The 27,436-nt window shown below is 37.2% G+C and overlaps 8 protein-coding genes across 9 annotated transcripts; 5 read left to right on the forward strand and 3 right to left on the reverse strand.

Moving 5' to 3' along the window:
* The first annotated feature begins 782 nt into the window (after positions 1–782).
* Positions 783–2,685, forward strand: LOC105229846 (protein CREG1). 2 transcript variants are annotated; one of them, XM_011210317.4, is made up of 4 exons: positions 783–944; positions 1,548–2,048; positions 2,115–2,196; positions 2,328–2,685. In XM_011210317.4, the coding sequence occupies exons 2-4, from the start codon at positions 1,599–1,601 to the stop codon at positions 2,438–2,440; spliced, it is 645 nt and encodes a 214-aa protein (XP_011208619.2). In that variant the 5' UTR covers positions 783–944; positions 1,548–1,598; the 3' UTR covers positions 2,441–2,685. The 2 variants fall into 2 exon arrangements, with proteins under 2 accessions (XP_011208619.2, XP_049303914.1); XM_049447957.1 differs by having other exon boundaries at positions 878–1,462.
* Positions 2,686–2,872: 187 nt separating this feature from the next.
* Positions 2,873–4,460, forward strand: LOC105229845 (uncharacterized). The gene is made up of 5 exons (XM_011210316.4): positions 2,873–3,199; positions 3,258–3,510; positions 3,585–3,722; positions 3,815–4,212; positions 4,276–4,460. Exons 1-5 carry the CDS (start codon positions 3,183–3,185, stop codon positions 4,343–4,345), a joined length of 876 nt encoding a protein of 291 aa, XP_011208618.2. The 5' UTR covers positions 2,873–3,182; the 3' UTR covers positions 4,346–4,460.
* Positions 4,461–6,053: 1,593 nt separating this feature from the next.
* On the forward strand, positions 6,054–7,257 carry LOC105229844 (protein CREG1). The gene is made up of 3 exons (XM_011210315.4): positions 6,054–6,505; positions 6,585–6,669; positions 7,075–7,257. The coding sequence occupies exons 1-3, from the start codon at positions 6,086–6,088 to the stop codon at positions 7,182–7,184; spliced, it is 615 nt and encodes a 204-aa protein (XP_011208617.2). The 5' UTR covers positions 6,054–6,085; the 3' UTR covers positions 7,185–7,257.
* Positions 7,258–8,254: 997 nt separating this feature from the next.
* LOC105229843 (procathepsin L) lies at positions 8,255–9,968 on the forward strand. Its single transcript, XM_011210314.4, has 4 exons — positions 8,255–8,680; positions 8,842–9,044; positions 9,113–9,225; positions 9,302–9,968. The coding sequence occupies exons 1-4, from the start codon at positions 8,579–8,581 to the stop codon at positions 9,901–9,903; spliced, it is 1,020 nt and encodes a 339-aa protein (XP_011208616.2). The 5' UTR covers positions 8,255–8,578; the 3' UTR covers positions 9,904–9,968.
* Positions 9,969–12,675: 2,707 nt separating this feature from the next.
* Positions 12,676–13,960, forward strand: LOC105229842 (uncharacterized). The gene is made up of 3 exons (XM_011210313.3): positions 12,676–12,809; positions 12,915–13,409; positions 13,468–13,960. Exons 1-3 carry the CDS (start codon positions 12,702–12,704, stop codon positions 13,837–13,839), a joined length of 975 nt encoding a protein of 324 aa, XP_011208615.3. The 5' UTR covers positions 12,676–12,701; the 3' UTR covers positions 13,840–13,960.
* A 1,227-nt stretch (positions 13,961–15,187) lies between these two features.
* LOC105229841 (uncharacterized) lies at positions 15,188–16,384 on the reverse strand. Its single transcript, XM_011210311.4, has 2 exons — positions 15,795–16,384; positions 15,188–15,714 (listed from the first exon to the last, which is right to left on the reverse strand). The coding sequence occupies exons 1-2, from the start codon at positions 16,347–16,349 to the stop codon at positions 15,367–15,369; spliced, it is 903 nt and encodes a 300-aa protein (XP_011208613.2). The 5' UTR covers positions 16,350–16,384; the 3' UTR covers positions 15,188–15,366.
* A 1,698-nt stretch (positions 16,385–18,082) lies between these two features.
* Positions 18,083–19,262, reverse strand: LOC105229840 (uncharacterized; the record flags this gene model as incomplete). Its single annotated transcript, XM_011210310.4, has 2 exons — positions 18,083–18,608; positions 18,681–19,262. Coding segments are annotated over 2 exons (933 nt in total), but the record flags the coding sequence as incomplete, so codon positions are not given.
* A 7,065-nt stretch (positions 19,263–26,327) lies between these two features.
* Positions 26,328–27,210, reverse strand: LOC105229839 (uncharacterized). Its single transcript, XM_011210309.4, has one exon. It carries the CDS (start codon positions 27,053–27,055, stop codon positions 26,651–26,653), a length of 405 nt encoding a protein of 134 aa, XP_011208611.1. The 5' UTR covers positions 27,056–27,210; the 3' UTR covers positions 26,328–26,650.
* Between the last annotated feature and the right edge of the window lie 226 nt (positions 27,211–27,436).

Below are 27,436 nucleotides of genomic sequence, written 5' to 3' on the forward strand. Positions count from 1 at the left end.
AAAAGTACGTTGAAAGTTTCTATATGTTTGTAAATTATTTTTGGATTTGATTTTTTTCGATATACCAGACAGTCAACAAGTCTGAGAGGCCGGCAGAAATTGCGATCTTAAATATTCAAGTACATTATGCATGTAATTTTGTTTTTATAACGATGCTAAATGCCGGGTACTTATTATAGAATAGGTAGACTAGACAATTTTTGAAAGCAAAAAATCATAGTTGGCTAAAACACTTTGGAAAAGGAAGGAAAATAACAAAAATTATAAGAGAAATAATTTACGTGCGATCTGAGATCGGAAAGAGGAAGCTAAGAGTTGACAAAATTTTTAAGGGTTAATGGTTAATTTCGATTTCCGGCATGCAGCCATTTTTTTACATAAAGGCAATTCTAGACAGTAGAAAGGTCTACAATTTTTGTACGGCCACTTTCTTCATACAACCTCAAAATTTATGCCAAAATTGTAATAACTAAGTTTTTTTAATTATAATTTATAATACTTAGAAAGATTGTTGTTGAAATACTTAAAACAAAAAGAAAATAATTATTAACAAGTAATTTCGCTATAATTGTCTAATTGTCACTACAAGAGACCCTATAATATTTACCTAAAGTTTAAACAAAAACTTTTACCTCACTCCATTTATACGTCTCAAGCGGTGCTCATTACGTTACGTCAATACTAATTGATGCTTTAAATATTTAAACAAAGTGCAACCCTGTCAATTTGTATAGCGAAGTAGCGCACAGCAACACCGCAATAACTTTGTTTGTTACGAAAAAAAATTCAAAAACGAACATGTAAATCAGCTGGCTTCGAGAACAAAGATCGCTGTTGGTATAAAAACGCTAACCATTGTTATAATGGAACTGATTGCGGAACAAAAACTAAAACAGAACAGATCGTGGAAGGGTGTAACAGCAACAACATTAATATTTAAACAGGTAAAACAAAAAGAAAGGTGCTCCAACAAATTCAAAAGATATGGTGGAAGTGGTAGTTTCGCTATAATTATATCTATAAAAGTGCAATGTAAATGTTATTATTAAGTTTTTGTGTAATAATTATATCTATAAAAGTGCAATGTAAATATTATTGTTAAATTTTTGTGGAAGACGCAGTTTGTATTTAAGTGAATTTATATACGTATAAGTGTACAAATTGATCTGCGCAAATATTTCTGATAATGCGCTAATTTTGTCTGCTGACTGACGAATCATAGTACGTGACAAAAGCGCCTTTCTCTTTTAAATTTCTTTATTCTAAAGTGAATGTAGAAAATACACAAATACATAGGAACATTTGTGCTCGTTCCACTTGCTATATTTTAAAGTGAAATATACATTCATTAACATTTTTTAAGCTGACAATGTTGATGCAAATATGTTTTGTTGCTGTAAACCTCAGTCTGATTTGATCAGCCTAAACAAATGAAAATATTGTGATTCCTAACATGGTAGTGGTATGCTATACACATTTTACACACAACCTTACACTGTGTGTATATTTATATAATTTTATTGTTATTAACATTTAATCTCTTGCAGGCACGGAAACAGTAAAAACATAGTTGGATAGTTCCAGAAATAGACTACAACATGGCGAAAGCAAACTGCAGTGTCTTTACATTTTTGCTAGCAACATTTATGATGTTCAATTATTGTGCAGCATATTCAGCGCTCGAAGATGCACGCATAATTTCAGAATATAAACGTTATTTGCGTACAACCGATCATGCTGCAGTTGCCCGCAGTTTGGTGCATAAAACTAATTGGGCGTCAGTGGGTAGCATATCCACAAATGATAAAATTGCGGACTATCCCATGGTAAACATAATCTCGGTGGATGACAGTGCTGTGGATGGCACGTCCACAGGGCGCATACATTTCTTGCTAACTGATTTGGATTTTACTGGTCCTGACTGGAAGCATATTAATAAAGTCACCTTTCTCTTCTCCGATGATCAAACTTTAAATTGCAAAAATCATGGACTTGATCCAATGGAGCCGACATGCCCACGTACCATAATTAGCGGAAAGGTTAAACAGGTAAATTTAAATTAACTTAGTTGCTTCTATGAATTACTAATAGAAAATATATCGCTAATTTGACAGTTGGACAAAAACGATAAGAATTACAACGACTGGTTACAGGCATTCACAGTTCGCCACCCAGCTGCGAAGTCTTGGATTAAAGGTAAAATATTGCAAGCACTTGCTTCAAATATTATATATATAAACAATATTGATAGTATTTTTGACCCAAGATGTTAATATCGATATTATATTACTTTCCTAATATATATTTTGATAACTTTCATTGTGCAGCACATAGTTTCTACTTATGCGAACTGGAAATAGAAAATATTTTTGTATTGGACTTCTATGGCGGTCCTCATAATGTGGCTGTGAGCGATTATTATAATGCGAAACCGAACTAATTCATGCCGAATAGTGATAAAAGTCAACAACTGAGATATAAATGGATGTTCAATATTACACATTTGGTGCTTTGTAATTAAATATAGGCATACATCTTGTATTTTGTGTTATTAGAAACAGATACACACATATATTTTACAAACTTTTATTATACTATCCAGATTAGTTGCTTAAAAAGCAAAATTTTAATATTTTTAACATACAGTGAGACTGGTTTATAATAAAGCAATATCTAAAAAATTTATATCTGTAAATTTGTTTTCATTTTATGTGATACATTAATGAAAGAATAGCATATATTATATATGCATGCGTAAGTATGTACATGTGTACATCAATATGTTTGATAAGCGCACGAAATCAGTTGTCTTGTGTAGACTTTGCGCAAGGAGAATTGTGATCCAGCACAATCAAATACTGCTGTATACATGATACAAATACACATATGCGGCGGTAGTGATAGCTCTATATAAATTCGGTTTTTTTATTTTTATACATTCCGACATTGGATATTGAATAAAACTTGTCGAATTGGTATTAAAAAAGTTAAATTATAAAGCATTAAAATGTGTGCTGTGTTGTTATTATAGAATGTCAAAATGCTACAATGTCAAAATGCAACTCTACTGTCAAAATACCAGTTCACTGTCACTTTGAGTCATTTTCTTGACACACGCAGATGTTTGAGTTGTGTCAAAAAGCCAATTTCTTTCAATTGGTCATTTTCGTGTGACAAACAAAATGAGCAGATATAGTTTGTAAGTAAATAAAAATTAGTGATAACAATGATAATATAATAAATAAACCTCTCTTCAGCTTACAAAGGTCAACAAACGGTGCGTCAACAACGGGGAAAAGATTTCGTAGGCTCGAAAAAGTTTGGACACACGATGAACAAAAAATTCTCATCGATTATATAGCGTCAAGACCAGCTTTATGGGACCCTGATTCCGATTCGTATAGAAATCGCGACATCAGAAAGAAAATTTGGGCAGAAATCGCAGAGGTTACAAAGCATAGTGTAAATGACGCGAAAAATTACTGGAATAATTTGCGCTCCAGATTTAATGTAAGTACACGCATGCATGTGCAGATATAGTACAGTGTCAGTTTTGTATCATTAAAGTGACTTTGTATCTACAGACCGAGCGACGGAAGGCAATGTTGTATGAAAAAAAGCATAATGGCAACAAATATGAATCGGGTTATGAATTTTATTCAGGAATGCAGTTTTTAACTAAAATCGAACCAAGGCGAACGGCGCACAATGTGGAGGATGTGGTGGGTCATTGTTGTTTTAGTTTTCATATAATAAATGCTTGTTTAAAGTAATAAACATTAAATAATTAAACACATTTTCTTCGCTCTTTCAGCACATCCAAATGAATGACTACATTTCCCTTGAAAGTCATTCTCCAGATGAAAGCGATACAGAATCTATACCCAGTTTACTGGAACCCAAATATGAGACTGTTAATAATGATTATTCTGATTCCAACATAAAAGAGATATTTGTCAATGACACTTTAAATCAGCAAATGGCAACTGGCAATAACTATTCTGCTTCAGAAAAGTTTGTGCACCCAAATGAGCATAATTTAGACAATTTTACGATGGATCCGTTGAAAGCAGATGAATTGCCGGCCAGAAATAAGCGCAAAATGCATTTGGGCAATAATCATGAAGTACCAGTGCGTAGAAAGTGGAAGCAAGTCTTCTCCGAGTATATATTGTGTGAACTGGAGAGATATGAGTACAGTGACGCGCAAAGGTAACAAATATTTAAATAAAAGTATGTATACTTATTTAAACGGTTTTAATTGTTTTTATATAGACTGAAGGCTGAACTGACGTCGGCCTGCTTGAACTTTCAACCACAACACCCGCAAATGAATGATTATTAACGGAACTATTTGTGAATTAAACTGATTACTATTAAGTAACATAAGAAGGGTAATGAGTTAACGTATTGAATATGTATAATTAAAAGAATAAATGATTCTTATAGAATTAAAATTTGTACTTTTTCACTGAAATGCTTGTGTACACAAGGTGTATAACAGTAACCAAATTCACTGGAATTACTGTTAATTAGTAGGATTATGTGGAATATATATACTAATGTTTGTCTGAAAGCTAATTATCGTTTCGTATACGGAAGGTAGAACTAGATTAGTGGGTATGATAATGAAATTATGAAAATTATGTAATTATATGCTTAAACTACGCATTTACTACATTTCTATTTAATAGTAAAATAAAATTGTAAATTTCTTTTACATATGTATGTATGTATAAATACATATATGTAAGTAATATAATGAAATGTATAGAAACAATTGTACTCATTTTTGAGCGATTTCTCTCTGTATATGTATGTATGTATGTTCGTCATCTTATCACTAATTTTCTAATCTCATTCCTTACGACGGCCTACTGAAACGTGTCAGTGAACTGATATTGCAATTCAAACCTAAAAATGTTGGATAAATGGTCGACACTAGGTAGGCAAGTGCAAAACTCTGAAAGTCTTCCAGAAATAAGAAAAAAAATTATTAAAAAAAAGAAGAAAAATCCTTAACTATGGCTACACTGAAATGCAAACAGATAGTTTCTGTCGCCGGAGAACATTACTCATTGCACGCATGAACTATATTTCCTATATCGGGGTCAATTCTAGACATGTAGGCGTTTAACCTGCTAAAATATCCAGACACAGAGACTGAAGCCCGGTGGTTCGATATATGCGGAAAAATGAGCAGCTTCTTGGGGAGAAAAGTGCGTGTTTAAAATTTCAGAGCGATATCTGATACAGGGTATAAATATTGATTAACCGTTATTTGTGTTAAAACCAAAGTACAGTATGGTATAATAATTTATGGAGTTAATTTTTTTACAGTGTCATACCATAAGAGACATAGACATTTGTATATATGTATGTATGTATATGAATTATATGTACAATTATTATATTACATTTACTTAATCAGCCTTTATCAGTAAAGTCGACCATGTCAAACTCGGGGACAACCCACACTAATATATGTATGCAGGTGATTTTGTTTTGCTGTAATATACAGTGTGTCTAAGAAGTGAACTCTAAAATTAATTTTAATGAAATTACTTTTAATTAATTAAATTTAATTAATCATATATTATTAATTTTAAAATTAATTTAATTTTTGACAAGCAGCTGCCAGACTGTCATTCAAAATTGAAATAAAAGGGAAGGGAAGGGGAAGCAGGTTACCGTTTTTTCTTGTTTATCACCCATTGGAAACTACTAAGCCATTTATGCTTCAAGCTAGAGAAGCGGCTACTGTATAAGCTACAGAAATTTAACTTACGGCGCTGTAATTTTTTGGAGGCACTGTATGCGGAAAGGAAAAAACCCCAACTGTTATTGTTAAATTCTTAGAAATAGCCACCCATCAGACATATGTACATATGCACATAGAATACATGTATGTATGTATAATCAGCAAACTGCATCATTAATGAAGATGATGATGCAGCCACACCGCATACATTTTGTCTCAGTTAAATATATAAATATATACACAGAAACATATCGAAATATAGTGAACTCTTACTATATAAACGCAGGGAATTCACATTCGACATTACAAGTCACTCCTATCACCATGTCACAAGCAATCGCAATCATTAGCGGCCTACTCATCGCACTGCTCGCAGTTGATAGCTGCGCAGGATACTCAGCGCACGGACGTCAACCGTCAGGCTTGTCTGATGCTGCGCTGGCACGTCGCCTGGTGCATCAAGCCAACTGGGCTGCTGTGGGCAGCATTTCCACCCATGAGAAAATCATGGACTTTCCAATGGTCAATATAATGGCAGTGGACGATAGCGCTCTGAATGGCTCCTCAACCGGTCACATACGCTTCTTCTTGCTGAATCTGGATTTCACTGGACGCGATACGCAGCAAAAGAATAAGGTCACCTTCTTCTTTACCGACGATCAGAATGGCGCTTGTCAAAGACGTGGCGTCGATCCCATGGAACCGGCATGCCCGCGCGTTATGGTTAGCGGTAGCGTGAAAAAGGTACGTTTATTGTTGTGAGCGAGTGTGGAGAATGCGCAATTAATTTTTTATTTTATTTATTTTTTCAAAAATAATGCAGTTGGATACAGCAGATCCCAGCTACAATGACCAGCTGCAGGCATTCTATAATCGGCATAAGAGTGCTGAGAAATGGGCGGCACACAGTAAGTGAAAGACATTTTAATGTATAATACTCGTATGTGGTTTAAACTGAGTTATCTTGTCAAAAAAAAAAATACAAAAAATTACGTGGAAAGAATAATAGTGTTATGTAGAGTGAAAATGTGGTATAAGCACATGCTTTCTCTACTTAATTATACCAGTCTATTGCGTTTATACCACTTGTCTGTTCGATTCACACATCTGCACAGTTTGACGAAACGAAGACGGCTGTATAAGTACACAAGTCGTATATATTCGCACGAATTGAGAATATACATTTATGCCTGAAATTATATTATACACTAACTGAAAGTCGCAAATTGTCAGTCGTGATCAGTCAAAGAACAACTATAGTATGGCTCCTTTAATTGATTGATTCAATTTCATTATTCTTCTCCTCTTTGCAGGTCATAATTTCGATTTTAGCGAATTGGAAATCGAAAATATATTCATTGTGGCTTACCAGGGCGGTCCACGTGTCATTCCCGCCGAGGATTATTACAACGCCACTATTTGAAATGTTCCGCAATAAATATATTTTTACAAAAATAACTTTGGTTTAAAATTCTCAAATAAAGCACTAGAAAAGACCTGTAGGTTTTATTTCTTTTAGAATTAACTATATGTATTTTCAATAACCTTCAATTGCTTAGTACTTCTTTCAAACTATCTACGAATCAAGACCAACTGACGTACCATACTTATGTAATTTTTCGAATTTTAATACACGAAGACCGTGGAGAGTCGATTCGGTGCCGTTCGTAGCAATTCGGAATGACGTATGGAACGAATTGTCGTATTTAATGTCGATTTAAAGCGTACAAATACAGATTTCTCCCGCTCTATGAGCTCTGAGAAGTTTCAAGAAGATCCGACGTTTTCGAGCCAAATTTTGTTCAGTAATGCGGCCGATTTCTGGCTCAATGGGTATGTAAAGAAGCAAAGCTGCCGCATTTGATACGAAGAGCAACCTGAAGAGATTCAGTTCATCAAAAAAACAATGGTTTGGTGTGGTTTGTGAGAACGTAACCGTCAATGAGGACTGTTATGCCGCCATGATAACCGACTATTTGATACCTGAAATCGAAGCTCGTAATCTCGGCGACAATCAATGGTTTTATTGAGAGAACACTTTGGTGCGAATATATGTACTTGTCCGGTCGATTATCCATCAAGATCATGTGATGTCACAACGCTAGACCTTTCCTGTGGCGATATGTAAAGCCTATGCGGACGATCCCGCTTGAATCAGGCCTCGGAGCAAAACATCACGCGTGTCATTCGTCAGTTACCGGTCGAAATGTTCGAACGAGTTATCAAAAATTGGATTCAACGGCTGGACTATCTGAGACGTGGCCGCGGCCAGCATTTGAAAGAGATAATCTTCAAAAAATAAATGCCGGACACAAAGAATGTTCTTTCGAGTGATAATATACATTCCCCATTAAACTTGAAGTTTACGTGTTTTTCTTTAAAAAGTAGAAGGTTGCCTCGAAAGGGATCACCCTATGTAACATAATATTATTGTCATATTTTCGAAACACTTAAAATTAATTCCATTCTCATAAGCCTTGCTAATACCTAACGTGTTCTGCCAGTATGACTGTTTCATCTTTTATCGGAAGGAATATCTCAGCTGTGGCATCAGTTACTTTGATTGCATGTTGTTGCTTCACTAGATGTTTAATTTTCTTTGCCTTTCCTCAATTCTTATGCGGCAGCAAAGATCACCCGCAGGTAGCATTAGTTAACCAAACTAGTTTGAACAGGTCATTGACTATTACCATAGATTTTCAAATTTGGGTTTTCCAAATTTCAGTTCTTAGTCAAACACGCAGGGAGACAGTTGGTGGGAATATAGTTCGAAGTGAATTTAAAGGCTTTTATTCTTGCAGCGACTTCTGATTGGAAATGTGGCAATTGTTTGTTGTTGGTTTGCTTTCTTTAAGCATAGCTTTACGCATAAGTCACGCTGCTATTGTTGAGGATTCAAAACATTTTCAACAATTTAAGGTAAGGCCGATTTGGAAAGTTATTTATGGACTACTGCAGACAAAGCTGAACTTGAAGACAATTCTCTGACAATTGTTGCGATAAAAACTCTAACTCTCTCTCTCTATGTATATTGTAACTCTTTTGGTCACTAACTTCACATTAAAACTAATATTTTTCAGCTAGTTTATAATAAACACTACGCATCGGATGCCGAAGAGCGTAAACGTGAGCGTATATTTCTGAAGCATTTCGCATTTATCGAGGAACATAATCAGAACTTTACGAAGGGACTAACTAGCTTTGAGTTGGGAATAAATGAGTATGCCGATGTCAGCGAGGAGGAGTTCGCGAGCACTATGAGTGGCAGCGATGAGATTTATGAGTAATTAGCTTCCCTTTCCCCTTAAGTAACTCACACATAAAAAACTAATTTTTGCGTACATTTTGTAGTTATCCAAGCGTATTGAAACAAGGCGCCACCTTTATACCACCAGCAAATGTCGAATTGCCCGATATGGTGGATTGGCGTGAGTTGGGCGCGGTCACTGCGGTCAAGAAGCAAGGTATTGCCAGTTTATTATTTACACTAAACCTTATGTGCGATATTTCTAAATTTATCCTCATCTTCGTTACCTTTAGGCCGCTGCGGTTCCTGTTGGGCTTTTGCCACTACTGGCGCGCTGGAGGGTCAACACTTTCGCAAAACTTCGAAACTAGTATCGCTCTCGGAGCAGAATCTGTTGGACTGTACCATCACATATGGAAATAAGGGCTGTAATGGTGGCAATAAAGAGCGCAGTTTTCTCTATATACGCGACAATGGTGGCATTAACGCCGCCACTGTGTATCCTTACCACGCTCAATTGGACGCGGAGTGTTTGTTCGACGCGTCTGCGATTGCGGCAAAGAGCAAAGGTTTTGTCAAAATTACACCCGACGATGAAGATGCTCTAAAGGCTGCTGTGGCCACAGTGGGACCAATTGCTGTTAAAATCAATGCGAAATGCTTTCGCAAACAATTCTATAGACAAGGCGTATTCAACGACGAGCTTTGTGAGGAGCGTAAACCAAATCATGCTATGCTATTGGTAGGCTATGGTCGAGATAATACTACGAATACGGACTATTGGATATTGAAGAACTCGTGGGGCGTCAGTTGGGGCATGGATGGCTATATAAATGTGCCACGACATGTCAACTTTGGCGGTATTGCAATGCGTCCCAGTTATCCGTTGGTTTGAATTATAATATACTGATATTTGTATGACCTGAAATTTTGTGAAACTAAATAAATAATTTTAAATAACAAAAAAACTGATAAGATTTCAATTTTTGTTAACGAGATGAAGCAATTTCACACCGTTAGGCGTTAGGAAATATTTTTATTTAGAGATCTGAAAACTAAACTGTGACTCATAGACTGGAGTGTCTCTGCAGTCAATACGATAGTTGTAGATACATCTAGGCTAAAATTGCCAATTTGAAATGTTTCATCCAATCCAATCTAGAAGGTCTACCAACAATAACGGCGTGTTGTTTTAAAAATGAATTGATTTGCTTTGAACAAAAGGTCCTCCAAATGGCCATCATTATATGCAAATCTCCACTTGTTTGCGAAAATTGCATTTCGTCCGGAGTTCTGACTAAAGTGTATTGAATGTTGTCTTCGAGTTGCATGAGCTTTGTCGCTTGATTGGTGTAAATCTTTGATTTTAGATATTATACTTCCATAGAAAATAATCTAGAGGTCGCATGATCTTGGCAACCATTGATTTTGATCGCAAAATTTGGCGACTCGTTTATTTCGAGAAATGATTAATGAGTCGCCAAATTTTGCTTTTATCCGCAATGTGTCCATGCTTAGACGTCTTGTTGGAAATGAAGTCGTTTTCATCAAATTCCGTGAAAAAACTGGTCAACGTCGTGCTACAGGGTTGTCCGGAAAGTAATAGTACTGAGTCGTTTAAAAAAAATTATTGAATCAATCGTTACAATTCTTTAAAAACTTTCAAAATAGGCTCATTCTACGTCGATGCAGCGCTGCCAGCGCGATTCCAAGCATTGAAAGCGTCATGGAAGGCATTCCTCGGATTAGAGATATATCAAATTTTGGAATTATATTCTCAAAGTTATTGCTACTTTTCACTACCTAACCTTTTGTTAAGGAATGTGGAACGTGGTACCTTTTGTACTCTTTAGTACTTAGCAACAGAACTTTCTTAAATACTTTATACTTTTTAATGGTTTGATTCTTGAAATTAAGCTAATTCGAAGAAAACGAATCTTGTAAAATGCAACTTAAACACAAAAACGTTCTGTTACAGATTTTTTTTAACAAATGGCAATCGAACACTCGACACCGTCTTTCATATTACTTAATAACTTTTGACGTGGGAAAAGTAAAGTACCGTTTATGAACATACTGTAGGATGGAGTCTGTGTTCAAGATCAATCACCTCTTTTCTTAACCAGAGAAAACAATGGATTTTCAGCACAAAAAATAAACGAAGGAAATTCCTATGTCGGTGAAATTGTGGGATTCACCGCGGATTTGTCAGTAAACATGCAAAATAATATGAGTAAAACATACTATATACTATAGTATAGAAGTAATTGCAAAAAAATACATACTTACAGATAATTCTGTGTTGAAAATATTCTCTGTCTTTGAAAATAATTTCCTGAGCGGCTTGTGTTGCAAATTTATTTACTCTCCAGTATTATTTTGTATGTTCCTTATCAGCAGAAGAGAGAAAGACAAGGCAGTCGTCAAAAGAAAAAGTGTGATATACTTAATTTTAAACCCTTATACATTTCGTTTACAAGGTATAATTTAAATGTAATAATTTATTTGTAATTATAAAGCGCTATTATTATAATATTTCTTGAACTATAAAATACTATCGTTATTGCTCATATTATACTAAAACATATGTGTTCGGTAATGGTCGACGATATTAGAAACTATTTTGTGAACTTTAGTGTTGTATTATAACCCTTTTTTAAGAGAGTAATCTTTTCGAAACAATTGCATAAGACATTCTGGATTCATCTCAGATTGAAAGTAGCACACAGCATTTACATTTATGGTAGCCGAAGATTAATTGAGTTGACTTCGAGTATGGACATGGATTTGAGTTAAAAATGGTGTAGATTAGCGAAAAAATAGGCAATGAACGAGAATAAGACCTCGAATGAGGCATGAACTAAAAATTAGTCCAATGTATGACTTTGCTTAGGAACCGACTGGGGAAAAAAAAACTTCTTGGTGCACGAAAGTTCAATTGTAACAGGTGTTTATGCCTTTCTTCAAAAATAGGCCACAAATTCGGCGATCACTTCTTCAGTTGACGAAAATTACTTCCCATCGAGGATTCTTTAGAGATCTAAGAACTGAAAATAGTCACTGGGGACCAGATCTGGAGAATACGGTGATTGCGGAAGCAATTCGAAGCCCAATCTATGAATTTTTGGCTTCGTTTTCACTGACTTGTGACTTGTCTTGGTAAACTGTGTTTTCTTTTTCTTCAAATGCGGTTGTTTTTCGGCGATTTGCTCCTTCAAACGGTCCAATAATGTTATATAATAGACGCTGTTGATGGTCTTTCATTTTTCAAGCTAGTCAATAAAAATTATTCCATGCGCAGCCAAAAATATAGACGTCATAATCTCGCTAGCCGACCGTGGCATCTTTCCACGCTTTGAAGTAGGATCATCGTGTGCAGTCTACTCTGATGACTATCGATTGGACCTTGGAGTGCAATGATAGATCCATGTTTCATTCATTGTCACTTCTTGCTGCAAGAACTTGGGTTTATTACACCTAAACATCTCCAAACGATGCTTCGAATCATCAACTCGTCGTTGTTTTTGATCAAAAGTGAGTTCGCGCAGCAAAATAAAATTGTTATTCCCAGTTAGAGTAGCGTAGCCGAGAACCTGAACGTTCCTACCGCTTTTATTTTGTTCCTCAAACCATTTTTTTGCTCAACTATAATCAATCTCGGGATTTTTAATATTTCTGTTATAAATCCACGCAATGATTAATCGAGTCTCAATCAGTTGCCTCCCAAAAATCAAGATGAGCAGATGTCTCAGTAAATTAACGCTAGTACTACTCGTGATGTGCTGTGCATACAGCGTACAGGTAAATATTTGTATAAAAAACAGAAAATTTTAAATACATACTGCAGCACTATTGGACCGTCCGATTTGATACAAAAATTTTTGTAATTTAACTAAACTTTTCCAGTGCGAAATCACAATTCTTCCCGACGTGCTCTACTACAACATAACAACAACGCCACGTGCCGATCTCTTTTACTTGCACCACCAGCGTCAATTCGCGATCAATGTGAAGGAACTCGAACAGAGCTTGGTTGACTTCAAGGCCAAATATTACGCACGACTCGACGTTATTGCCTACAATATAGAACTGTTGGAAACCAAATTGGAGGAGGTGGACAACAAGTTGAATCCGCTCGTGCTGCTGGACGATATCAATGATTATTGTGTGCATAAATATCGCCCCAAACTGCCGCAGATCGCACAGTTGACCGTCAAAATGAAGGACTGCACGCTGAAGGGCAACAATGCATACGCGGGTTTTGTGTCGGGCGCAGAGGCGACAGTGCGCAATTTAAAAAGTTACTACACCAGCACTTTCGCAACGGCTGTGAATGACTGCAAGAAGAAGCATGCGGGCCACTTCAGCGAGAGCAATTACACGCAATGCATCTCGACGGCGGTAAGTTACAGACATTGTGTGTGTGTGACATTTATTTGAAAAACAATCTCTATTCTAGGTGACGAATGCCGCCACGAAGACCTACGCCGACACGAATACTTTCGAAAATCAAATGAAGGCGGCCGAATGCAATGCGGCAATGAAAATACGTGAAGTCTTCGATTGCTACAATTTGCAAGTGTTTCCCACTTTCAAGACCATTGGCGAGGTTATGGGCCTGGTGGAAAACTGCATTGCCGGTCAGGAATTCTGTCCCACTTGTGGCGATGATACGGCGCTTACTAAGGGTCGCTGTCCATATCACATGAGCTGGCATCTAGCCGATAGCGATTTGTCGAGCGAGAAGATAAATAATCCCTTTAAGGGAATCACTAAAACGACACCCTGTTTGCAAGTGAATTTCATTACCAAGGGTATTGCGGTAAATTAAGCACGATTTTCCTTTATTCTGTAATTTATTTTATGTAATGTTTTCATAATTTGTGTTCACAATTATGTTAGGTTATAATTTTAATGTTTTTAATAAAGATTCTTTTTTGTAAATAAATAAATATATAGTAAAATTGAGGTTTTGCCGATCTGCGGTCTACTGAGCCCTCTCCTATATCACATATGGTCACCAAGGTCCAGCACCCTGAACAATTCCAGAAGTCTGCTGGGCGCGACTGAGGTGATGTGATCCCTGTCCACGTAGATGGAACCTAGGGCCTTGAGCCTGCTTCTGCAAATTGCTGAGCAATCCAGAATCAGGTGTTCTGTGGTTTCCTGTTCCATATTGCAGAACCGGCATTTTGCGCAAGAGACTAAACCTATGTTAGACAAGTGCTTCCTGAGCTTGCAGTGCCCTAATGGGGAGGTTGATCATTTCTCAAACCTTGCGAGATTGTACCCTCCCAGAAGCAGCTTTCCATGGCGCATTCCTGCTGCTTGCTGTCAATGCTGTTCTCTCCCCACTCTCTCTGTGGACTCCACATCAATGCATGCTTCTCGCCCCATTATTCTGGACGCTGTCGCAGAGCGGGCTAGTTCGTCGGCCAGCTCATTGCCGGTTACCCCTTTATGTCCAGCACCCAGATTAGGTGTACCCGGTTGCAAATTTACAGGCGGTTAAGCCTTCCTTTACACTCATCCACTAAAGAAATACTATACATATTTAAATGTAAATTTTTTTCGTCGCATATAATGCTGAAAACTAAATACTGGGTGAAAGGCGTCCAAATTCTAACAGACAGTTTTTGAGTTAATGGATAGATGTTGGGAATTGAGACACTTTTCTAGGCCTGTTACAATAATTAGCACACGGAGAATATATGGTCTATTGTGCATTTTCGGGTCTGCCTCCACCATAAGAACGATAGGTTTCCGGATCTCCCGCACATCTTTTTACCCCTTTCTGTCTTGATTCTGTAGATTTTCTGCTACTGATTCTGTTATTCTGTATAAAGGCAAGTTTTTTTTCGTTAGGGTCATTGTGATTCTACACAATTTCAAACATAACCTTGTGTGCCTAAATTAATAAAGTTCTGGTCTTATTCTGTTGCTGATTCTGTTTCTGTTAAGCAACCTTCTTCTTCTTCTTCTTCTTCTTCATTCGAGGTAAATTATCTTAGTTATTTGTTGCTGTTATACGATCGCACGCAATTTTAAGCCTAATCTTTTTCCTTTCTATTATCAAATACTGTTTTGACTTTGTTTCTAATTCTGTTATAAATTCTGTTTCTGTTAACCAACAATATAACAATACTGTTTCGAGGTAAATTAAAAATAACAGGCTGATATATGTAATATTTTGAAGTTGGTTTATATACAACAACAATATGTATATTTTTGTATTTTTAAGTAATAGATCAAAATTTTTTTGTGCATATTGATATTCATTGTTAACTAATTTGACAAAAAAAATTACATAAATTTTCATTACATTGTGCAAAAAAGAAACATAATCTGTTATAATTTTTTAGACAAATCTTATTTCCACGCAATTAGCTGTGGTATTCAGACCCAACAGCGGGTTGTTTATGGTTCTGGGTTGGGCAGCCCTGTCTTTTACTTCCACATAGACGACATTCGGGCAGCCAGCGCTGATTGTACCGTTATTGTTATCATTCGAACTTTCCAAATAGTCAGAGAGGCAATCATGAATCAAGCGTGTAGCGGCACCAACCGAAGTCAAAACCGAGTTTAATTGTGTGTAGGTGCAGCTGGCAGCAACATCAAGACGGTTCTCCAAACTGCAATATGCGGACTGTAAGCCGGATTCAAAATTTTCACGGTTGCTGTGGACATAACTGTTGACAGTGGAAATCTAAAATGTTTGCATTAAAAATTACCAAACTTTTACCCTATTTTTCTATAAATATTCAAATATTCTCCAATTATACTCACCACGGATGTGACACAGAGCGTGTAATTCAACGACGGATTGCTGTTAGATTTTGCACAGGCGTTAAGATTTGGTGTAAAGGTAGTGGTGTAGTAATTTTTCAGGTAATTATAATAAGTGTTGGCAGAACTGATGATTGAGCTGGCATAATTGCGTGCACTGCTGATGCAGCTCTCAATATTCGTTTTTACAATTTGATCGTACGGCAGTTCATTGCGATATTGTTGTACACAGTATTTGGCCGGTAAGCCTAGCAGTTCCAAAGGATCGATTTTTTCGTATGTTTCCTGTATTGACTTCAGCAGTAGAACCTCCTGTCGGTTAAGCACTTTCAGTCCCAATTCTAGACCATTCGTCACGACACTCATCTTATCCAAATAACCTTGCAATGTGGCATTGAATTGACGGCGATTCTCCAGGATATAATCGTCGGTCCTTGTTGTCACATTGCCGACCTCGAAAGCGCTATTGCTTGCCACAGCTGTCGACTGTGCCACCGCAACGACGATCACTTGGAACGCGAGCAACGCGGCTACTAATTGCTTGTTAGTGTACATCTTCTAAAAGTTCGTTGAAAATGCTTGAGAAAAGCACTTTATATAGCAAAAATCGATACGGATATAAATTGATCAATTAAAAACTCTGAAATACTTTCTTTTATATGAGGAATAATAGAGCGTCAAATGTTTACATCTCAAACATGATATTAACGGTGCGCTAAACTATATTTACACAAGCAACATGTGGCAATAGTGACGCTGTTTGCTTTCTAGCTCGTTGATTCTACATTATTGCATTAAGGAGATAACAGTAATCCGCAGCAGTTGTCATTGTTGGTGTAAACATTGTAAAAATTATAATACTCTTTGTTAATTGATATCGAGTATTCTTCTTCTTTATTGGCGCAGACACCGCTTACGCGGTTATAGACGAGTTAACAACAGTCGTTTCTCATTTTTAGTATATAGTGCCAATTGAAGATTTCAAGTGTAGCCAGATCCTCCTTCACCTGGTCTCTCCAACGGAGTGGAGGTCTTCCTCTTTCTGTGCTTCCTCCGGCAGGTATTGCGTCGATTACTCTTAGAGCTAGAGTGCTTTCATCCATTCGGACGACATGACCTAGCCAGCGTAGCCGCTTTCTCTTAATTCGCTGAACTATATCAATATCGTCGTATATCTCGTACAGCTCATCGTTCCATCGACTTCGCCGTTGTTAATGCGGAAAGGACCATAAATATTCCACAGAACCTATTATAAAGCTATCATGTTATTTTTGTTCACTATTACTTGGCATTTCATCGCGAAAATACTTATGCCTGAACAACGTTTACAAAATCACGTGGCGAGTCCATTCAGCGCCGTTCGCAGCAACTCGGACTGACGTATTGAACGACTTGGCGAATTTCACGTCGAGATCTGCGTGAAAGCGTACAAAATACAGTTTGTGCAAGAACTGAAGCCACTCGACCTTCCTCAGCGACATCGCTTCACTCTATGGGCTCTTGAAAAGTTCCAGGAAGATCCGACGGGCCAAAATTTGTTCCGCGATGGGGCTCATTCCTGGCTCAATGGGTATGTAAACAAGTAAAATCGCCGCATTTGAGACGAAGAGTAACCTGAAGAGATTCAAGAGCTATCATTTCATCCAGAAAAAACAATGATTTCATGTGATTCGTGAGCTGGCGGAACCATCTATCCATATTTCTTCAAAAATTATGCCGCTGGGAACGTAAAAGACAATGGCGACGGTTATCGCGCTATGATAACCGACTATTTGGTGCCTGAAATTGAAGTTCGTGATCTCGGCGATATTTGATTTCAACAAGGCAGTGCCACTTCTCACACATCGTATCAATGAATGGATTTATTGAGAGAACACTTCGGTGAGCAGACAATTTCACGTATTGGGCGGTCAATTGACCACCAATATCGTGTGATATCACACCGTTAGACTTTTTTCTATGTGAAGACTAAAATCTATGCGGACAATCCCGCTTCGTTTCAGGACTTGGAGCAAAACATCACGCATGTCATTCGCCAGTTACCAGTCAAAATGCTCGAAAGCGTCATCGAAAAGTGGACTCAACAGTTGGACCATCTGAGACGCAGCCGCGGCCAAAATTTGAAAGAGATAATATTCAAAGAATAAATGCAAGCAAATGTTCTTTCGAATGATAATAAACATTCTCCTTTAGATGTGAAGTTTCTGTGTTTTTTTCTTCAAAAAGTTAAGGAACCTCGAAATGGATCACACTTTAATAATTATGTAAATAAAGATAATAACATTAACTAATTTTTCACTAGGATGATTTTATTATAGATTTTAAATAAATTTTAATTTTAGTAAAGCACTCATTCTTCAACTCATAAAATTTCAATACTGATGCGAACACACACTTTTTCACGCGACTGTTTGAGCACTTCAAAATTCCTTTGGTGTTAGCGATATTTTGTAGTACACTTTTCTACACAAATTGAATTTCCAAGCAAGTCTGATTGCTTGGTATTCCCTCCAAGGGATTATTAGCGCTTCTATTGGCGGGCGCGCCATTCTTCACTTCCATATAGACCACATGAGGGCAGCCATAAACGATGGTGGTGGTGTTATTCACACATTGCGTTTTCTCCAGATAACCGTTAATGCACTCGTCGATTAAGCGTGTAGCCGCGCCGATCGATGTCAAAACCGAATTGTACTGCGTGTAAGTGCAGCTCACAGCGACATCTACGCGACTGCTCAAACTGCAGTGCGATGATTCGATGGACGACGCGAAGTTCTTGCGACTCGTTATGGTGTATGTGTTGGCCTTGGAAATCTAAAATCACCACACAGTAGAAGTTGCTACTATTAATATGTTTTTGCTGTGCGGAATATTAAAGCCACTTACCGCTGTTGTGACGCAGAGTGTATAATTCAACGAAGGATTTGCGTGTGATTTCGCGCACGCGTTGAGATTGGTACGCAAATCATTGTTGTAATAATTGTTCAACGAGTTGTAATAACTGGTGGGCGTGCTGACAATGCTGCTGGCATAGCTGCGTGCGCTGCTGATGCAGGTCTCAATCTTATCTTTCACGATACTGGCGTAAGGCAGTTCGGCGCGATATTTCTGCACACAGTGCTTCGTGGGCAAACTGAGCACTTCCAAAGGATCGATTTTTTCATTGGTTTCCTGTATGGTGTCGAGCACCAGCTGCTTTTGTTTATCCAGCACCAACAATTGATCCTCTAGACTCTTCTTGATGCTATTGATTTCATTCAAATAGCTTTGAAGTGTAGCATTGTATTGGCGGCGATTCTCCTGGATGTAGTCGTCCGTTTTGGTTGTTACATTCCAAATCTCAATGCCGTCGCCATTTACTATGGCCGGCGATTGTGCCGCTATGTTGGCGACGATTTGCAGCACGAATATGACGGTGATAACTTGTTTGGCGAACATCTTGAAAACTAACACTCGCAATAATTGAATTTACACACTTTATATAGCGGTGAATTTTAGTCACTTTCTTATCGGTTGTTGTATAAAAAACGCATAAAATTCTGGCGATAAAAACCCCTTAAGGTGATAAAGTGGAGACAGTCAAATGTTGATTGGGCTAACCTGGAATTGTGTGCTTGTGTGTGTCTGTGTGCTTTAATTTATAAGTGCATGTATTATTCGGAATACAACAACCATAAAAATAACAGTTGGTGTATTCAGATCTTTTTTTTAACAATTGTAATGTCAACACCTTAATTATCTATAACAAATCTGAAGAATTAATACAAAGCAGTAGAGGGTTATTATCTGTAGCACTGGTGGCACGTTTACGGGGGGGTTACAAGTGGTGCAGACAGCTCAGAATTAAGCAAAATAAAATTTTGTTTTTTATATAAAATGGTTGTGATTGCGTTTTTAGTTGAATTTATTCGAACGGAACGTCTCCAAAAGCTTTACTTAAAAATCAAATTTTCAAGGCTGAATTGTTTTTAAAGAAGTGAGTTCAGGTGCCAATAAGTCCAGGCTTCGAGGTTCTCTACTTTTTTTTTTATGAAATAAGACAGAAACTTCAAATTATTATCATTCGAAAGAACATTCTTTGGCATTTATTTATTGAAGATCATATTTTTCAAATGTTGGTCCAAATTTTTGGTGACTTGTTCGACCATTTCGACTTGTAACTGGCGAAGGACATGCGTGATGTTTTGCTACAATACCTGAAACGACAGGAGAAAGTCTAACGATGTGAAATTACACGATCTTGGTGACCAATCAACCGACCAAAAACGTGAAATTACCTGCTGACCGAAGAGTTCATCAATAAATCCATTGATCGATCCGATGTTTGGGAAACCACGCCATCTCATTGACCCAAATGTTGCCGAAATCTCGAGCTGCAAGTTCAGGCAACAAATAGTTGGTTGTCATGTCGCAATAACGGTCGCAATTAACTGTTCTCACCGGCATCATTTTTGAAGGTATATGGACCGATGATCCCACCGGCCGCAAACAAACTGGACCATTGTTTGCCTCGATGAAATGGCAGCTCTTGAGCCTCTTAATGTTTCAGTTAGTCTTCTTGGAACTTTTCATGAGCCCATAGAGCGTACCGAGTGGCACAACGCTTCTCCGCTTATCTTGCCTGAGCAGGACCATCGAACTTAATGATTGGTAATTTGCTGGCAGATGAAACTTTACTTTTGGCATCATCAGCTTTTGCTTAGCAGGTTTGGTTCTGGCTGCTGCTGCTGCTAGGTGCTGTTGCTAGGCTTAGCTGTTGCTCCAGTACTAGTTTTAGCCCTTGCATTTAGACCACGCTTAACTCTCGTGTTTGTTTTTTTTTTAGGTCTTTCGTGTGCAGGGGAAAGCAGGTCCGTTTGTATATAGTCTTCGCTACGCAAGTAAGACAATCTTATTAAAGAGACCACCAGGTATCCGTAAGCTCTATTCAAGACTGGGCTATTTAAGGGTTCTCATACAGAAGCCAGCTCTTTTTTCTACCTACCATGGTAAGGCTTCATAATTGAATGCCCAACTGTAAGAGAGGCGAACTGATTTTTTCTTCAACAGTGGTGATATTGTGATATCTTTTACCTCAGAAAAGGTTTGGCGAAGAATTTTGCCTACCAGGAAAATGAATTATGCAAAAGGAATCCAAGAGGCAACCATTTATTTAACTTGTTTCTTAAAACTAGACAAGTCAGAACCATAGCTCTAAGGAGCTGTTGCAAAGGATTAAAAAATCCATTTACAACCGTAAAAAATGATTGGCTTCTTCGCATGCACCCCTTAACCATAGTGTCACTGCTGCATATTGCAATTTTCATGTATTTACTAATACTTATGACATGCTTGGGGAAGTACGCACTTGAAATTGAAGAGAATGATGCGCTCAACAGCTGATAAGTCTGGGGAAGCAAGAACAGGAAACAAAATATGGAATTAAATAATATTATTTAGAAATATACTCGTATATATGTATAAGGTATAAGGGTGAAATTCTATTTTTAACTGAGTAGAATGTGTGGTCTCACAAAGAAGCTGACAACAAGCCAACTATGATTAAAATAGCACTACTCTCAACATAACGGTCTTATCTGCATATTTACACGCCTGTTTAATGGCAAATTCAGTTATAATCTTCACGCGCGAAATTTCGTGAATCTTCAAGTGTGTGCGAGTATATCTAACAGGTAGTAAACAGCCATAAAACAGGTACACCCCCAGGGCTACATATCTACAATTGCACATATGTATGTATATTTGTAATTGTTTACTTCAAATTGTTGAAAATATTTATTCTATTTTGGTTTCTCTGAAGTGTAGCCTTAGCCGACAGGTGCTTTTTTGATTCTTTAGCATTCATTGCTTGATTGAAATTTCTTCTTATCTACATATATTATACCGTTATGTATGTATGTATATATGTGTATGTAATACAACCTTATCTTTGTCCTCATCAAGCTTGTACTTAGCTATAATTTTCTGAGAATTGATAATACTTTAATACTCCAATTTTATTATATTGGCGGAAGTGACCGCTTTTTGAGATAACAATGTATTAATTTGAAGAAAAAGTGCTGATTATTTTCAATTAAGGTAAGTTCCGGTAAACATGGATTCGTGTGTATGTATAAATAATTGGTGATTATCTTTTGGTACTTTCATTATTCAAACAAATTAAAATTTAAGAGACCTTGACTTCTCAATTGTGAAGTTCGAACATTGACATTTTGTAGCGTTGCAGTTATTTTGGTGGAGCGCCCTAACGATTGAGATTATGAATCGTGTTCAAAAAGTGTGTGGCATCCCCACGATTGGAATTTAAGTATGCTTTGCGTAATTTACAAAAAGGGAGACCCCACAATCTGCTCCAACTACCGTGGGATGTCTCCTCAACATCGCATACGAGTATAAGGTTCGATCGAGCTTATTGTCCGTCCCATTTGTCAACAAACTGATTGGACCTTATCAGTGTGGATTTAGACCTGAAAAATCAACAACCGACCAGATATTCACCATACGCCAAGTCTTGGAAGATCCGTGAAAAGAGGATCGACACACACTCTACGTCGATTTTAAAGCTGCTTTTGACAACTCGAAAAGGAACTTTTATGTCGCGGTTACAAAATTTGGTATTCCCACAAAACTAATACGGCTGTGCAAACTGACGTTGAGCACCACCAAAGGCACCGCCAGGATCGGGAAGGACCTCTCCGAGCCGTTCGATGCCGAACGAGGTTTCAGACAAAGCGACTTCTTCAATCTAACCATGGAGAAAATAATTCGAGCTGCAGAACTAAATAGAGAAGGTACCATCTTCTATAAGAGTGTAGAGCTGCCGATGACATTGATATCATTAACCCCAACAACCGCATCCTTAGTTCTGCTTTCTTCAGAATGGATAAGAAAACGAAGCAAATGGGTTTGGTAGTGAACGACGGCAAGGCGAAATATCTTCTGTGACCAAACAAACAGTTGTCTCGCACTCGCGACTGGGCTCCCTTGACACTATATGAGATATACGACAACATTAACTTGAACTATTTTAAAGTTATCTGAATTAAAAGACAGCAGCTACGCTGGCTAAGTCATGTTGCCCGAATGGACGACAACACTTCAATTATGAAAGTATTCGACCAATACCCGCCGGGGAAAGCAAAGGAAGAGAAAGACCCTCCACTCCGTTGGAAAGACCAGGTGGAGAAGGACCTGGCTTCGCTTGGAATCTCCAACTGGCGCCACATTGCTAAAAGAAGAAACGACTGGCGCGTTTTTGTTGATTCGGCTATTATCGCGTAAGCGATTTCTACGCCAGTAAAGAAGACGAAGGGGTGTGGGAGAAAGCTAAGTCAGACAACATTGTAAGATAAACAAAAAATTGACTTTGCACAGCTGTAAAGTTGTCAAACATATCTTTAGTATATGGTTAATAACGGTTCGGGAGCCCAGGTTGAATGTCTCAGGTTGAGGTAGGGACACTATCGCGCACTATTCCAGATAATACTAGCTTCTCATCATAGGGCGCAATTAGTAAATTACGAATTGTTCTTTTTTTCTTCTTAATATTGCACTTACGTCAAAAAAAGCAACAACAAATAACGGTTAGGAATACATTGTAAAATAGTTATGAGAGACAGGTGACAGATATTATACCGCATATCATATATTGTAGGTATTTGTTATTTTATATACGGTTTTGTAGTCTTCATTTAAGTATGGTTATAAAATATGACTTTAAATATTGTATATACACAGGGTGTTCCGATACAACAAAAAAAAATATTTTTATTTAATGAGAATTACATCGATACAGTTGGGTTTAGAATATAACTCAGAATAAATAATAGAATATAATCATTGAATGGCCACTTCTTTTGCAGGAATGTATACGATGAACCTAATTTTCGAGTGTTCTTTCCAATAAAACAGGTCGTATGTCATGAATAGCACGTTCAATATTGACTTCTAAAGCTTGAGGAGGTTTACTGCTAAAGATCAGTGACTTCACCTCTACCTACCTCTTGTGGGGTTATTTGAAGTTACTGATCTTTAGCAATAAAGAAGATTTCTCGAGAGCTACTCAATCGATTTTCATGAAATTTTACACAGGTCTTTGAAATTAAATTCTTAAAGACTTGGACGAAGGATTTTTTTCGATTACAACTATTTGAAAAAAAAATGAAGCGAAATTTTCACTGAAATTTTTATTTTTTTGTAAAAATGTCTGTCGAAAATTCAAATTTCAGTTTTTTTCCTTCGCCCAAGTTCTAAGCTAAGCTTTTAACTAAAACACATATTTTTCACTTTAGATGATTTTATTGTTCTGCCAAGGCGGGCGCATCATTTTTCCGACAGGTCACCGAAAATGACGTCGCAATGGCCGAGTTAAGAAATATTTTTTCTTAAAAAGTCACAATTTCTTTGTTAATAGTGTATGTTGGAAACAATAAAAATTCTAATATATTAAATTTTTTATATAAGAAAAAGTTTTTACCCGAGGTAACTCGTACTCGTATAACTCCTTAAAAGATTTTGATCAAAGAATTTGTTCGTGAATTTTTGCCAAAAAACAATACTGTAAAGATACCTCCAGCCTCTATATTCGCTAGATATGGCATGGTGATCTTTTCCTATTTCCAAAAAATAAAGACAACCTTAAGGACCCTCATTTTACAAGATAGATGAAAATCGCTGAAAGAGCTAAAGGTTATCCGAAAAATCGAATTTGAGAAGTTTTTCGACGATCCGAAGAAGTGCTGACATAAAGTGCAAAATATCGAATGGGGACTATTTTGAAGGCGATAATCAATCGCAAAATCACTGTAAACTAGAGTTATCGTGTTGTGGCTCATCATGAATACGGTCCATAAGGTCAAACGGACATAAGGACTACTACAGGGTAGGCCGTTTAAAGTTGACCCATCTGGCAACGCTGTAACTTTTAACAGCGCTGACAAATCGGCTAATGTCATACCGCGTTAGAAGCGTCATTCGAAGACAATTTATACCATGGAACAGTACACTCCAAAAGAACGCGCTGAAATTGTTCAGCTTTATATTCAAAATAACTTTTCAATTGTGTTAACTCAACGTGCGTTTCGCAAAAAAAATAAAGTGAAAAGTGCTCCAGTTAAGAACACAATTAAGTCTTTATACGCAAAATTTGTGAACACCGGTAATTTCAGTAATGCCAGTCATGCATCCAGACAACGCACAAGACGTTCTGATGAAAATATCGAAGCTGTACGAGCCAGTATTGAGGAGACTCCATCGACATCGAGTTATCGCCGCTCTCAGGAATTAGACATCTCTCGCACCACTCTCCGACGCATAATTCATAAAGATTTGAAGATGTTTCCATATAAAATTCAAATGGCACAAAAACTAAACCCAGCTGATTATCCGCGACGCCTTAATTTTGGCCGGGCGATTGATATCGAAAAATGGTGATGTTGACTGGCCACCGAGATCACCAGATTTGACGCCACCAGACTTTTATTTGTGGGGTTATTTGAAATCCAAGGTATACGCTAATAAGCCAAAGACCTTAGCTCAACTGAAAGCCAACATTCGACGTGAAACAGCCGCCATATCATCCGAAACATTGGCCAAAGTCATGGAAAATGTCGAAAAAAGAGTGCATTTAGCTGTCAAAGCTAAAGGTGCCCATTTACGCGATCTAATTTTTAAATATTAGCTGAAACAAATCCCCTTGGACCAAAATAAATTATTTTTGAAATGAACAAAAAACATTGTTTTCTTTTGTTCTTTTTTTTTAGAAACAAATGGGTCAACTTTAAATGGCCTACCCTGTACTTGGTCATTTTAAGGCGTCTCTTGAAGCAATTCATCACAAACCATCGAATTTGTCGACAGAAAGTTCATGAAATTTTCACAACGATAATTCGCTTTCTTTCTATCATGATTGTGACAGACGTTTTTTGGCTAAACACGAAACGAGGGTCAACGCTCAGCTTTCGTATTCACTAGATTTGGCTACTTGTGACATTTTCCATGAGTTAATGGAAGCCATTAAAAGCCAGTCGTTACACTAACACTTAACCAGCCCTGTCAAGGCTTATGTAAAGTTGTTCAAACGGAGCTTATTTTGAAGGCGATAATAAAGATTCCTAATCAAATATGTGAAAATGTGTTTTTTTGTCAGTTCGAATCAAATTTTATAGCACTAACAACAAACTAGTGGAAGAACAAAACATGTTTTTATCTTTAAGACAAGCTGAATCTTATGATATCATCACACATAATCACGTAAGCTTTGTTGTTGTTATAATGCCAAAAAAACATTTTCCCAATATTTTTGAGTTTCATTGGTCGATTTGTCGAATTGCATATAGTACTTCTCCATATTCGTATATTCTTAAGAAAAAAATTATTCTATAACTAAAAATAACACCCAGGAATTCAATTCCTTCAGAACCATTTCCATGTAGCTTCAAAGACATCACACCTGTTAACTTTTATGTGTTGAAATATTGAACCCAATATTTAAGTAGCAAAATTCCATAGAAGCCACAAGATAATTCAAAGTCCTTTATTTCAAGTACTCAAAGTAGTTTTATTTATTTATGTTTTAGGATAAATATAATCACAATCTCAAAAATTACACATTTTTCTTTAGCACCGTTATAAGTGAGTATCAGTGAATTGTTTATAAAGAATAATTGCGCGAATTCAAAAAAATTCTCATAAGTATGTGGATCGCCACGTTTTTAAGTAACAAGCTAGGTTGCGCAAAACTGTGTGTAATAATGCTTAGTAATTCAAAAAATCACGTTGTTAGTAAAAAAACTTAAAACAGTTTCAGTGCCGACTGCCTAGAACCAACAAGTGCTTCAAGCCATGGCTGCATGCGTTTAACTGACACGCTTGAAACGGTTGGCCTCCGCATAGTCACGCGGATCTGAGTGATTGCGCTCGGGTTTGATGCGTATATCATTGGGATCGAGCTGGAATTCGCCATTCCATTGCGTTGGCAACACTGTGGGTTCCGTATTGTACTGAAAGTATTCCGAATCATCGGAACGATTGCGTTCTGGTTGTATGCGTGTCTCGCCACTCTTGGCAAATGTGCCGTCCCAGCTTACGGGCAGAATGATCGGCTCATTGCTGTAGCCATAGAAGTTGGAGGTATCGGTGACATTTTGATTGTGTCGTCGCACTTTCGAAACATTATTTGCCGCACCGTTGCTGTACACGAATTTGCCATTCCAACCCTCACACTTTATGGGTATATATTCGTCCTTCTTCTTTAATGGCATTTTTCTTGTATTTGTTTGTGCGATTTGTATCCTTTTTGTATATTTTTCACTGTAGTCCTTTAAACGTTTTAAACGCGTTGTTTTATTATTCCGTTTCTTTGCGAGCTGTGTGCTTTGTTGGCGTTCTAAAACCGTACTGTGAAAATCACACACTTTGTCTATTTTAAAATATCGAAACGCTGCGAAAGTTGTTCGACCAGCTTATGATGATTGTTTGAAAAAATATTATGGCCACAAAAAACTTTGCTTTGAGGCTTCGCAAATTGTTGTTGCCTTGAATGTTGCTGACGTTTGCGCCCACATCTCGGTGGTGCTCTGTTTTTGCTCTCTTTTGTTTTCATTTTCTGTTATTTTACATATTTATTTCTGCCAAACACCTTA

Source organism: Bactrocera dorsalis, chromosome 2, assembly GCF_023373825.1.
Source record: "Bactrocera dorsalis isolate Fly_Bdor chromosome 2, ASM2337382v1, whole genome shotgun sequence".
Classification (NCBI taxonomy): Eukaryota; Metazoa; Arthropoda; class Insecta; order Diptera; family Tephritidae; genus Bactrocera; species Bactrocera dorsalis.

Bases quoted from the DNA above. Each gene is read 5' to 3' on its own strand.
- LOC105229843 (XM_011210314.4), top strand. From the start codon at position 8,579: ATGTGGCAATTGTTTGTTGTTGGTTTGCTTTCTTTAAGCATAGCTTTA. The intron at 9,045-9,112 runs GTAATTAGCTTC...TACATTTTGTAG, and splicing joins GGCAGCGATGAGATTTATGA to TTATCCAAGCGTATTGAAAC. The intron at 9,226-9,301 runs GTATTGCCAGTT...CGTTACCTTTAG, and splicing joins CACTGCGGTCAAGAAGCAAG to GCCGCTGCGGTTCCTGTTGG.
- LOC105229839 (XM_011210309.4), bottom strand. From the start codon at position 27,055: ATGCCATTAAAGAAGAAGGACGAATATATACCCATAAAGTGTGAGGGT.
- LOC105229844 (XM_011210315.4), top strand. From the start codon at position 6,086: ATGTCACAAGCAATCGCAATCATTAGCGGCCTACTCATCGCACTGCTC. The intron at 6,506-6,584 runs GTACGTTTATTG...AAAATAATGCAG, and splicing joins TTAGCGGTAGCGTGAAAAAG to TTGGATACAGCAGATCCCAG. The intron at 6,670-7,074 runs GTAAGTGAAAGA...TCCTCTTTGCAG, and splicing joins TGAGAAATGGGCGGCACACA to GTCATAATTTCGATTTTAGC.
- LOC105229841 (XM_011210311.4), bottom strand. From the start codon at position 16,349: ATGTACACTAACAAGCAATTAGTAGCCGCGTTGCTCGCGTTCCAAGTG. The intron at 15,715-15,794 runs GTGAGTATAATT...CAAACATTTTAG, and splicing joins CGCTCTGTGTCACATCCGTG to ATTTCCACTGTCAACAGTTA.
- LOC105229845 (XM_011210316.4), top strand. The intron at 3,723-3,814 runs GTGGGTCATTGT...TCGCTCTTTCAG, and splicing joins CGCACAATGTGGAGGATGTG to CACATCCAAATGAATGACTA. The intron at 4,213-4,275 runs GTAACAAATATT...GTTTTTATATAG, and splicing joins GAGTACAGTGACGCGCAAAG to ACTGAAGGCTGAACTGACGT.
- LOC105229846 (XM_011210317.4), top strand. From the start codon at position 1,599: ATGGCGAAAGCAAACTGCAGTGTCTTTACATTTTTGCTAGCAACATTT. The intron at 2,049-2,114 runs GTAAATTTAAAT...CTAATTTGACAG, and splicing joins TTAGCGGAAAGGTTAAACAG to TTGGACAAAAACGATAAGAA. The intron at 2,197-2,327 runs GTAAAATATTGC...TTCATTGTGCAG, and splicing joins TGCGAAGTCTTGGATTAAAG to CACATAGTTTCTACTTATGC.
- LOC105229842 (XM_011210313.3), top strand. From the start codon at position 12,702: ATGATTAATCGAGTCTCAATCAGTTGCCTCCCAAAAATCAAGATGAGC. The intron at 12,810-12,914 runs GTAAATATTTGT...AAACTTTTCCAG, and splicing joins GCTGTGCATACAGCGTACAG to TGCGAAATCACAATTCTTCC. The intron at 13,410-13,467 runs GTAAGTTACAGA...TCTCTATTCTAG, and splicing joins CGCAATGCATCTCGACGGCG to GTGACGAATGCCGCCACGAA.